This window comes from Nomascus leucogenys, chromosome 18, assembly GCF_006542625.1.
Source record: "Nomascus leucogenys isolate Asia chromosome 18, Asia_NLE_v1, whole genome shotgun sequence".
NCBI lineage: Eukaryota > Metazoa > Chordata > Mammalia > Primates > Hylobatidae > Nomascus > Nomascus leucogenys.
In genome coordinates, this window is record NC_044398.1 from 316,820 (window position 1) to 329,356 (window position 12,537).

General features: G+C 59.3%; 1 protein-coding gene across 1 annotated transcript in view; it reads right to left on the minus strand.

Moving 5' to 3' along the window:
• Nucleotides 1-12,537, minus strand: part of HCN2 (hyperpolarization activated cyclic nucleotide gated potassium and sodium channel 2) — a 30,455-nt gene that overhangs the window by 2,146 nt on the left and 15,772 nt on the right. The window contains exons 3-7 of the mRNA XM_030797812.1: nt 11,572-11,733; nt 8,615-8,833; nt 5,613-5,759; nt 1,473-1,713; nt 1,087-1,251 (exon numbers count right to left, since the gene is read on the minus strand). Of these exons, the coding sequence (XP_030653672.1) occupies nt 1,087-1,251; nt 1,473-1,713; nt 5,613-5,759; nt 8,615-8,833; nt 11,572-11,733 (934 nt within the window). The remainder of the gene's footprint in view (nt 1-1,086; nt 1,252-1,472; nt 1,714-5,612; nt 5,760-8,614; nt 8,834-11,571; nt 11,734-12,537) is intronic.

Here is a 12,537-nt window from a genome sequence, read left to right on the forward strand (position 1 = left end):
TATAGAGCAAGTTGTGGAGTGGTTCCTACTGTACACTGGGGAGGTCCCTGACACCACTCCATTGCACCTGTCCTGTGTTTCAGCCATGGTTTTCATTCCCATTCCCACGAACAGCAGCACGGGCCGCCATCTCCCCGGCACCTACATCCAGTCATCAGGGCTCTGCCCCTCCCTGCCCCAGAGACTGCCCCCCGCCAGAGGCCAGGTCACCGTCTCCCTCCTGGACATGGCCCGCCTTGGCAGATACAATCTGACTAGGTCCTCCACCCACCTAGAACCCTCCATGGCTCCCTGATGCTCCTGATTTAGTCTAAACTCTCCCTGCTGCCCACTGGGCCCTGTGTGTCTGGCCTCCCCTTTCTCCCCAGCCTCCTCCAGGCCTCCCTAGTTCTCTGGACTCTAGGCCTCACTTTCCACCTCAGGGCCTTGGGACATGCTGTATCCACCTCAGGGCCTTGGGACATGCTGTGTCCAGTCCACGAACACACCTTCCTCCCCCTTTCCACATAGCATCCCTTACCCTGGTCTCCACTCTGCATTCCCAACTCAGGGAAGCCCACCGGCCCCACCTCCCCTGCTGGCACACAGCCCGGTCGTATGTGATTTCATCACCAGTCCATAAGTCTCCCTGGGAGTCTGAGTCGGCCCCCCGGTCTGTCCCCCACACCCCCAGCACATAGCAGGTGCTCACCAAGCATTCGGCACAACCGCAAACACCCCATGCATTCCCTCCCTTGGGAAACAGGATGCCTCTGGCCAAAGTAGGACAATAGGTCAGAAAATCAGCCTGTAGACCCAAAGGAGTCCTAGGAGCCGCCAGCCACTGCCCTTCCCCAGCCACGCCCCTGATGCCATGGCCACAATTCTGATGCCTTAGCCATGTCTCTGCCCCAACCATGCCCCTGATACCATAGCCACGCCCCTGCGGCCACAGCCACAGCCACGCCCCTGCGGCCACGCCCCCCCACTGTCCAAGCCACGCCCCTGCGGCCACAGCCACGCCCCTCCCCCCGCCACTGTCCAAGCCACGCCCCTGCGGCCTCAGCCACACCCCTCCCGTCCCGGCCACGCCCCCGGCCCGCTCACCGATGCGGTCCAGGCGGTCGATGGCCACCGTCTCGAAGGCGCGCCGCATCATGGGGTACTCCTCCAGCACCTCGTTGAAGTTGTCCACGCTCAGCGAATAGAGGCGGCAGTAGGTGTCGGCCCGCACGCTCGCCGTGCGGCGGCCCCGGGTGAGCAGGCAGATCTCTGCACGTGGCGGGCAGGGGGGTCCTCAGCGTGTGCACGAGGCGGGCACCGCGGCCCTCCCCGCCCAGGCACACGGCCCGGCCTCTGCACCTCAGCCAGCGTGGGCGCTTCCCACCCAGGCTGTCCCTGGTGCCTGCCCCAGCCCAGCCCGCAGCCCCCTGGGCTGTGCACACCGCGGGGGTCACGTGCCCCCCCACCCAGTGCGACCCCCTCAAGCTCACCCCCGAAGTAGGAGCCATCGGACAGCTTCATCTCCTTGTTGCCCTTAGTAAGCACGCTGACCACGCCGTGCTGGATGAAGTACATCTTCTTCCCGATGGTGCCTTCGCGGATGATGTAGTCACCCGGCTGGAAGACCTCGAACTTGAGCTTGGTCAGCATGGCCGTGACGAAGTTGGGGTCAGCATTGGCGAACAGCGGCATGGAGGCCACCAGCTTCCGGCAGTTGAAGTTGACAATCTCCTGCAGGGGGGAGGCGGGGCTGGGGCCGCTGCGGATCCCACTCCCACTTCCCCCCTGGCCCGGCCTCTGGGACCGGCTCACCTCTCGGACCCCAATTTCCTTGTCTGAGAGACGGACTCAGCCCTGCAGCCGGACCGAGCTGCTGCCACCAAGGACGGGAGAAAGAAAAAACGCCCACTGCTCCTTCGCTGTCTGACACCATATTGGCGACATCCGCCAATACAATGGGACCAAGAGGGGCAACTGTAGACAGGAGCGCCGGAAAGGAGGCCGGGTGCGGGCGCTCAGGTCTGTGATCTCAGCATTTTCGGAGGCTGAGGCGGGAGGATCGCTTGAGCCCAGGAGTTCCAGACCAGCCTGGGCAACACAGTAAGACCCGCGTCTGTACCGAAAAAAAAAAAAAAAAAAAAGCCAGGCATGCTGGTGGGCACCTACTCTCAGCTATTCAGGATGCTGAGGCAGCAAGATAACTTGACCCCAGGAAGTCGAGGTTGCAGTGAGCCGTGATCCCCACACCACTGCCCTCCAGCCTGCATGAACAAGACCCTGACTCTAAAAAAAAAAAAAAAAAAAAAAGGCAGGGCACAGTGGCTCACACCTGTAATCCCAGCACTCTGGGAGGCCAAGGTGGGTGGATCACCTGAGGTCAGGAGTTCGAGACCAGCCTGGCCAACATGGTGAAACCCAATCTCTACTGAAAATACATAAATTAGCTGGGCATGGTGGCAGGTGCCTGTAATCCCAGCTACTCGGGAGGCTGAGGCACGAGTCTCTTGAACTCGGGAGAAGGTTACAGTGAACGAAGATCACACAGCTGCACTGGAGCCTGGGCGACAGAGCAAGACTCCATCACACACACACACACACACACACACACACACACACACACACACACACACACACACATCAGTGGAAAGCTACATTTGGTCAAACTATCAGGTGATTTTTGAAAAATCAACATGAAAACCAAGGGCCTGGAGATCAATCGATGGTATGGGAAGTTAGGGCAATTCCCCTTAGCAAGGCAGCTTCTAAGAATGGCAGGACTGTTCCAGTTTCGTTCAGTGTGGTGGTTACACCATGTTCACTTTAGGAACCAGCTATCGAGCTGTGCCCTGATGACGTGGGGCACTTTTTGGTACTTTTTTTTTTTTTTGAAATGGAGTCTCACTCTGTCGCCCAGGCTGGAGTGCAGTGGCGGGATCTCGGCTCACTGCAAGCTCCACCTCCTGGGTTCACTCCATTCTCCTGCCTCAGCCTCCCGAGTAGCTGGGACTACAGGTGCCCACCACCACGCCCGGCATTTTTTTTTATTTTTTGACAGTCTCACTCTGTTGCCCAGGCTGGAGTGCAGTGGCACGATCTCAGCTCATTGCAAGCTCCACCTCCTGGGTTCAAGCGATTCTCCTGCATCAGCCTCCCGAGTAGCTGGGATTACAGGCACCCAGCACCACGCTCGGCTAATTTTTGTATTTTTAGTAGAGATGGGGTTTCACCATGTTGGCCAGACTGGTCTTGAACTCCTGACCTCAAGTGATCCACCTGTCTCGGCCTCCCAAAGTGCTGGGATTACAGGCGTGAGCCATTTCTAACCCAGGGAGATTGCGCCTTCCTCAGCCAGGCACAGGTGACCCCTCACAGCCGCCAAGCCCGCAGAATGGCGCAAGCCCTGAGGGAATCTGGACCCAACCCAGTGAATCCGGACGCACGGGCCCTGGTTCAGCACGTATGCGGAACTCACCCCACCAAGACCAGAAGCACAGACAGGTGCCTCAGCCACGAGGACAGAGGGCAGTGGGTATCTGCATGCGTTTATCTTAAAAGGAAAAACAGGCCAGGAACGGTGGCTCGTGCCTGTAATCCTGGCACTTTGGGAGGCTGAGGCAGGCAGATCACCTGAGGTCAAGAGTTCAAGACCAGCCTGACCAAATGGTGAAACCCCGTCCCTACTAAAAATACAAACATTAGCCAGGTGTGGTGGTGGGCACCTGTAATCCCAGCTACTCAGGAGGCTGAGGGAGGAGAATTGCTTGAACCCGGGAGGCAGAGGTTGCAATGGGCCGAGATCGTGCCCACTGCACTCCTGCAACACAGGAAACTGGGTAGAGGAACAGGCACAAGACAGAGCCAGTGTTCTCTGAATATATGTGATTGTTTTTGTTTTTTTGAGATGGACGGAGTCTCACTGTGTTGCCCAGGCTGGAGTGCAGTGGCACGATCTCGGCTGTCTGCAACCTCCGCCTCCCGGGTTCAAGTGATTCTCCTGACTCAGGCGAGTAGCTGGGATTACAGGTGCCCGCCACCACGCCCGGCTAATTTTGTATTTTTAGTAGAGACAGGGTTTCACCATGTTGGCCAGGCTGGTCTCGAACTTCCGACCTCAGGTGATCTGCCCGCCTCAGCCTCCCAAAGTGCTGGGATTACAGGCGTGAGCCACCGCGCCCGGCCATATGTGGGTTTAAAGATTTGACTTTGCAACTCCTGAACACCTAAATAATGACTAAGCAGTGTGGGTTGCCAGGGGCTGGGGACGGGGAGTGAGGTGGTGATTAACAGCCCAGGTCTCCTTTTGGACCCATGAGAACGTTCTGGAGTTAGCTTGTGGTGTCGGGCGCACCACTCTGTTAATACTAAAAGCCACCGCGTTTTATGCATTCTGTGGTCTGAGTGTTGTATCTCTACAAACGAATGAATAAAAACCACAGTCATCAAATGCAATTAAACATTTTCGGCGAAGCGAACCGCAGTGTGTGCCTTCTGGGAGCAATGGGTGTACGTGCCCCCCAGAAGCATTCCCGGGGCCCAAGGTCCCTAGTGTCAGGCCGGTCCTGCCCGCCTCCTCGCCCAGCTCCTCCAGGCCCCTCCTCGGGGCCTCTGCCCGAGCCAGGTGCTACACCGGGGACACCCTGCCCTGCTCACACGCGGCCTTGCTCTGATGTCGCCTCCCCGTCCTCATCTCTCCCCGCTTCCCAGAGCTGCTCTCTGCCGCCTGCGTGATCACAGCCGCCTTCCCTAGGCCCCGCTTCCTGAGGGTGGGACCTTCAAAGCACACGGCAGGGCACGCAGTCGGTGCTCAGTAACTGCTTGATGCGTGTTGTGGGTTGAACTACATCTCCCAGAAAGACAGGCTGACATCCTGACCCCCGGTTCCTGTGAATAGGACCTTATGTGGAAATAGGGTCTTTGCAGATGTGACCCAGTTAGAGAGGCCACGAGGAACCGGGTGGGCCCTGATCCAACGACGGATGAATTTACAAGAAGAGACAGACACACACAGGGGAGAGGGCTGTGAACAGATGGAGGCAGAGATCAGGGAGATGAATCTGCAAGCCGAGGGCGCCTGGAGCCCCAGACGCCGGAAGAGGCAGGAAGGATCCCCCCCCAGGGGCTCTGGGGATAGCACGGCCCGGCCCACGCCTTGATGTTGGGCTTCCGGCCTCCAGGACGGCGGGAGGCCGAATCTCTGCTGTTCAAGCCACTCAGCCTGTGGGTATTTGTTCCCGCAGCCTCGGGAAACTTGCCCAGGGTCACCCAGGCTGCAGGAACAGAGCTGGGAGTTAAACCCGCTCCAGTCAGCCTCACTGCCCCCAGGGCCTGGTGCTCAGCGGGGCCTCTGTGGCTCCTCCCTCCCCACCCTGCCCTGCTTCTGCTCCGCCCTGTCGGGCACAGACCCAGGCAGGTCGGCTAAGGGAGCAGCGGGAAGCAAGGCGGGGGTGGCGGGGGTCCTGGGGGTGCAGAGGCTCACGGGGCGGGGAGGGTGTGTACACAGGTCTAGCTCGAGTGCCTCCTGCTGCAGCCGAGGCACCGCGCCTCCCTCAGGGACCGGCTGCTGGGCTCCAGGAGGGGTTGGACAGCCCTGTGCCCGAGGCTGCCTCCCGCCCGCCCGGCGCCCGCCTCACCTCCCGAAGGGGCCCGTTGAGCTCGCCCAGAATGCTGTCCTCGTCGAACATCTTGCCCTGGTAACGGTGCTCGTAGTAGTCGTGGATCTTCTGGCGGAAGTCGGCCGGCAGCTTGTGGAAGGACATGTACTGCTCCACCTGCTTGTACTGTGGGGAGGAGGCGAGGCTGGGTCAGACACCGCCCCCGGCCTGCAGCGGGCACACAGGCACCTGCTTGTGGGTCAGACAGCCCCCGGCCTATGGCGGGGAGACAGGCCTTCACACCTGCTTGTACCGTGGGGAGTCAGGGCTGGGTCAGACACAGCCCCTGCCCGCAGCTGGGAGACAGGCCTCCGCCACACACAGGGGCCGCCAGATTCAACAAGAGCAAATAAACATGCTTCTATTTAAATCAGAGTTCGATTCGTTTCAATGATAAACTCAATTCATTTTTTTTTTTTCTGAGACAGAGTCGCGCTCTGTTGCCCAGGCTGGAGTGCAGTGGTACAATCACAGCTCACTGCAGCCTCCACCTCTGGGCTCAAGCAATCCTCCCACCTCAGCCTCCTGAGTAGCAGGGACTACAGTTGTGCGCCACCACACCTGGCTGATTCTTTTGTTTTTTTGTGGAGATGAGGTCTCGCCATATTGCACAGGCTGGTCTTGAACTCCTGGGCTCAAGGGATCCTCCCGCCTCGGCCTCCCAAAGTGCTGGGATTACAGGTGTGAGCCACCTCACCTGGCCAAGTCAATTCTTAATTAACATTCTGAATAATTGATATCGATATCCTAAATAATTCTAAAATAATATTAATTAACAGGGGCAGGGTTGGTGGATAAAGTTCAATTCCATTTAAAGTTGAATTGCAGGCCGGGCGTGGTGGCTCACGCCTGTAATCCCAGCACTTTAGGAGGAGGAGCTGGGTGGATCACTTGAGGTCAGGAGTTCAAGACCAGCCCGGCCAACATGGTAAAACCCCATCTCTACTAAAAATACAAAAATTAGCCGGGCGTGGTGGCGGGTGCTTCTAATCCCAGCTACTCGGGAGGATGAGGCAGGAGAATCGCTTGAACCCGGGAGGCAGAGGCTGCAGTGAGCCGAGATTGTGCCACTGCACTCCAGCCTGGGCAACAGATGGAAACTCCATCTCAAAAACAAAGGAACAAAATAAATAAATAAAAAAGTTGAATTGCAGAAAAATAAGAACAATGTTTAGTGCAAGTATATCCTTGTAATATTTGACATATCCTAAGAAAATTTGGTGTTTCTCTGAAATTCAGGTGTAACTATGTAACCTGAATTTTTTTTTTTTTTTTTGAGCCTCTGGCCTCAAGCTATCCTCCCACCTCAGCCTCCTGAGTAGTGGGGATTACAGGTGTGCACCACCATGCTCTGCTGATTTTTTTATTTTTTGTAGAGATGAGGTCTCGCTGTGTTGCTCAGGCTGGTCTTAAACTCCTGACCTCAGGTGATTGGCCTGTCTCAGCCTCCCGAAGTGCCAGGATTACAGGCAGGAGTCACTGCGCCAGGCCCGGTGCCCTGAATTTTATCTAGCAACCCCATCCCTGAGGAATGGGTGGGCACCTGACTCTATGAGGGCCTGACACACAGGACCCCCTTCCCAGGGCCTCCAACCCTGCGGGGGCTCTGGCCCCTCCCTGATGATCTTTCTGGAAACCACCGGGTCAGCCCCTCCTGAGAAGGGAAGGGAGTGTGGGTGCCGGGTGGGGGTGCCAGGCCCTGCTGTCCCCAGGATGGTGCCCCCCGGCGGCTCCAGCCTCACTTCCGCCCCAGCCCCGCCTGACTGCAGCTGCCCTGAGCTCAGCAGAACCCGTGACGGCGGGCGGGTGGTGGCACCAGCTTATGTTTGGGTGTGAGGCCTGTGGCTTCCGGACAGCCGGGCGCCTGGCACGGGGCCCAGCTGACCCAGCCGACCCTGCCAACCACTGCTCGGGACGCGGGAGAGGGGGGCGCTTGGCTCCTAGCTAGGACCAGCCAGCCGCCTCACAGAGGGAAACTGAGGCACAGAGCAGAGCATGAGGCCCAACTCCAGGGGCCGCCATGGGGCCAATCCTGATCTCCCTCCACCCCTCCCAGCTCCCCCGTGTCCCCTCCACAGCCAAGCCTAGGATTAGCCCAGTGCACACTGCAGGCCAGAGGCCGCGTCTAAGCAGTGGGGCAGCCTTGCTCTCCCTGAAGCCTGGCCCTGACTGCCAGCCACCAGCGTGTCCTGAAGCAACCCCCCAGGCCTCTCAGACCCCGCCAGGCCCTTCCCCACCCCAGCCCCGTCCTGAGCCGGCCTAGAGACCCCCAAGGTGGGCCCAGCCTCCTGGCGATGCCCATCTCTCCTGCTCTCGCTCCAGGTTCCCCCGCATCCCCCTTTCAGCCCCAGGGGCTTCCTGATGTCCAAAGACTGACCCTGACTTGCCCTGATCCCAACTCAGCCCCTTCCTGCCCAGCCTGCATCCCCTCCCCAGCCCCCACCCCACGTCCATCTCCAGGCCCCGGACCTCCCTCCCTGTCACAGGGTCAGAGCCTCTCACCACCGGCTGGAGACGTTTCTGTTCCTCCTCCTAATCACAGCCACAAACCCCCAGGGTCCCCTATTCCCCATCACGCTGTCTCTGCCCTGAGCACGCCACTTGGAGCTGGCTGGAGGGTCCAGTCTGCCTCTCCCCTCAGACCCCGGGGCCGGGCCTGCCTCTCCCCTCAGACCCCGGGGCCGGGCCTGTCTCTCCCCTCAGACCCTGGGGCCGGGCCTTCCTCCCACCCCAGACCCCGGGGCCAGGCCTGCCCCTCCCCTCAGACCCCAGGACAGGGACTACCTCCGTCTACAGACCCCAGGGCAAGGACTACCTCCGTCTACAGACCCCAGGGCAAGGCCTCCCTCCCGCCTCAGACCCCAGGACTGGGCCTGCCTCCCTCCATCACACCCCACGGCCTGGCCTGACTCCCTCTCAGACCCCAGATCCAGGCCTGCCTCCCCCATCAGAACCCAGGCCAGGGCCCGCCTCCCTCAGACCTTCTCCTGGTACTGGCGCCGCGAGGAGTCCAGCGATTGGATGAGGGCAGTGGCGTGGCCGATGAACATGGCGTAGCAGGTGGCACCCACGATCATGCTGAGCATGGTCAGCCAGATGTCCGTCATGCTCTCGGGCGCCTGCCGGCCGTACCCAATGCACAGCATGTGGCTCATGGCCTTGAAGAGTGCGAAGGAATACAGTTCGCTCCAGGAGTGGTTCTGCAAGGCCACCAGGAGGGGCGGTAGTGGGCAGGTGCTCACGCCCCGGGTGCCCTCGGTCCTCAAGGGCCCAGCACCCACCCTCCCCCAAGCACTGGAGGTGGTGAGCTCCCCATGCTCAGAGGTAACCAAGAGAAACGGAGACCCAGGTAGATGACATGGTTTGCACACTTGTCACAGTGAGTCGGCAGTAGGGCCAGGGCTGATGCTACCTGCCCGCTTCACTCCTGGGGAAACTGGGACCCCAAGGGCGAGAGTCTGGATCCCGCCTTTTGCAGCCTCTGAGATCAGAACATCTGTGAGGTCAAGAGGGGACGAAAGTTCCAGGGAGCATGTGGGCCAGAGCAGAGGGGCAGGGCGGGCGGAGACACGAGGCCGGCCCAGGAGGTCCTGCCGAACCAAGTCCTCAGCTGACCCAGCTGGGAAAGGGGGGCCGCGGGGCTCTGTTCAGGAAATGGGACCACATGTGCGGGTGGCAGCCGGACAATGGGCTGCCTCAGCCCGGGCAGCTGTGCCAGGCTCTGGGGAGGGGCACTGGCGGGTCTTCCCTCTGTAGCTCCTGACCCCATCAATGCCCACCTGCTCTGTGTCCAAACGAAACACGTCCCAAGTCCCATATGCGGCTGGAGGCTGGGGCACAGCACTCCCCAGGCAGGGACAGAGGCTCACTGGGCACCAACCTGGCTCTAACGGCCGAGGGCTCCCACAGCTAACCCTTCTAAAGAGTCAGCACATCTCAGCCAGGAAGCAAGGGGTATCTGGGACCTAACTTCATTTATTATTCCATTTTTTTTTTTTTTTTTTTTTTTTTGACAGAGTTTCGCTCTTGTGGCCCAGGCTGGAGTGCAGTGGCACGATCTCGGCTCACGGCAACCTCCGTTCCCAGGTTCAAGCATTCTCCTGCCTCAGCCTCTCGAGTAGCTGGGATGACAGGCGCCACCACGCCCGGCTAGTTTTGTATTTTCAGTAGAGATGGGGTCTCTCCATGTTGGTCAGGCTGGTCTCAAACTTCTGACCTCGTGATCCGCCCGCCTCGGCCTCCCAAAGTGACAGGATTACAGGCGTGAGTCACCACACCCAGCCCTTTCCTTTTGCTTTTACTTATTTTTATTTTTTTGAGACAAAGTCTGCCTCTGTTGCCCAGGCTGGAGTGCAGTGGTGCGATCTCAGCTCACTGCAACCTCTGCTCCTGGGTTCAAGTGATTCTCCTGCCTCAGCCTCTACAGTAGCTGGAATTACAGGTGTGTGCCACCACGCCTGGCTAATTTTTGTATTTTTAGTAGAGACAGGGTTTCAGCATGTTGGTCAGGCTGGTCTCCAACTCCTGACCTCAGGTGATCGCCCTCCTCGGCCTCCCAAAGTGCTGGGATTACAGGTGTGAGCAGCCATGCCTGGCCCATTTATTATTTCTTTGGTATGTGATACCACTTTCCCATTTCAGGGCTATGATGTAAATTTTTCTTTAGTTGTTAGAGATCAGGTCTTGCTCTGTGGCCCAGGCTGGGGTGCAATGGTACAATCATGGCTCACTGCAGCCTCAACTTCTGGGCTCAAGGGAACCAACCAGGCCGGGTGTGGTGGCTCACGCCTGTAATCCCAACATTTTGGGAGGCCGAGGCGGGCGGATCACGAAGTCAGGAGATCGAGACCATCCTGGCTAACACGGTGAAACGCCGTCTCTACTAAACATACAAAAAATTAGCTGGGCGTGGTGGCGGGCGCCTGTAATCCCAGCTAGTCGGGAGGCTGAGGCAGGAGAATGGCGTGAACCCCGGAGGCGGAGCTTGCAGTGAGCCGAGATCGCGCCACTGCACTCCAGCCTGGGAGACAGAGCGAGACTCCATCTCAAAAAAAAAAAACAAAAAAACAAAAAACAAGGGATCCAACCCCCTCAGCCTCCTGAGTAGCTGAGACCACAAGTGAGCACCACCATACCCAGCTCTTAAATTGTTCTTTTGAATAAATGTATGTAATGAGGCTGGGCACAGGGGCTCACCCCTATAATCCCAGTACTTTGGGAGGCCAAGGCGGGTGGATCACCTGAGGTCAGGAGTTTGAGACCAGCCTGACCAACATGGCAAGACCCCGTCTCTACTAAAAGTACTAAAATTAGCCAGGTGTGGTGGTGAGCGCCTGTAATCCCAGCTACTCGGGAGACTGAGGCGAGAGAATTGCTTGAACCCCGGGAGGTGGGGTTTGCGGTGAGCCGAGATCGTGCCACTGCACTCCAGCCTGGGTGACAGAGTGAAACTCAGTCTCAAAAAAAGTAAGTAAATAAAATAATAATAATAAATGGAAGTAAGTTAAAAGCGAAATCCATTGGAAAAAGCACTAAGCAGATGTCTGGGTGACAGGACTCATCACAATCACACTCGACTTCTCTCCATGGATGGTCCCAGGCCTGAAACGTTCCAAGTGGCTGTTTCAGCCCCAAGGGGCACTAAGGGGCCAGCGCTGGGGCTGCAGTCCTGGGTCCCCTTCTGTAAAGAGGCCTGAGTCTTCCCGTGTAAGGGGGATAAGGGGGCCTGGGTCCCCACCTCTGTAAGGGCCTGAGTCCTCCCCTCCATAAGGGGGGGGTCTTGTCTCCACCTCTGAAAGGCCTGGGTTCACCCCTCTGTAAGGGGGATAAGGGGGCCTGGGTCACCCCTCTGTAAGGGGGATAAGGGGGCCTGGGTCACCCCTCTGTAAGGGGGATAAGGGGGCCTGGGACCCCCTCCGTCTGGGCCCGCGGCGCTCACCACCATGCCGTTGATGGACACCCAGCAGTTGCGTGGGAAGTCCTGCAGCATGGGCACCAGGAACTGCAGGCAGCCATCCCAGTGGCAGAGCAGCAGCATCATACTGATGAGGTTGCAGATACGCATCACCGCGCTGGCCAGGTCATAGGTCATGTGGAAGATCTGCAGGAAGGTGCCGTAAGCCCACCCTACTCGCTGCCCTGCCGGCCCCCCACCATCAGAGCCCCAGCCCTGTGCACCCCCACTGCGGGAGCTCCTGGCCCTGTCCCCCAAATCCAAGGCCCCGCCCCAGGACCCCCAACCCCAAATCCACCGCCCCCATCCCAGGACCCCCACCCCTGGACCCCCAACCCCAAATCCACGGCCCCCACCCCAGGACCCCACCCCACCCTGCAGCCCCGCCCGAGGACCCCCACCCCCAAATCCATGGCCCCCATCCCAGGACCCCTAGCCCAAATCCACGGCCCCCACCCCAGGACCCCCGCCCCACCCTGCGGCCCCAACCCCAAATCCACAGCCCCCACCCCAGGACCCCCACTCCACAGCCCCCACCCCAGGACTCCTACCCAAATCCACAGCCCCCGCCCCAGGACCCCCGCCCAAACCTACAGCCCTTACTGTAGGACCCCCCCAAATCCACAGCCCCTGCCCCAGGACACCCCCCAAATCCACAGCTCCCCATCCCTGATGTCTGACTCCGCCCCATCACAACCCTCACAGCCCCGCCCCTGCTGCCTGACCCCGCCCAGCACAACCCTCATAGCCCCACCCTGATGTCTGACCCCGCCCCAGCACAACCCTCATAACCCCACCCCTGCTGCTTGATCCCCCCAGCACAACCCTCATAGCCCCACCCCGATGTCTGACCCCACCCCAGCACAACCCTCATAGCCCCACTCTTGCTGCCTGACCCCACACAGCTCAACCCTCATAGCCTCGCCCTTGCAGCCTTGACCCCACCCAGCA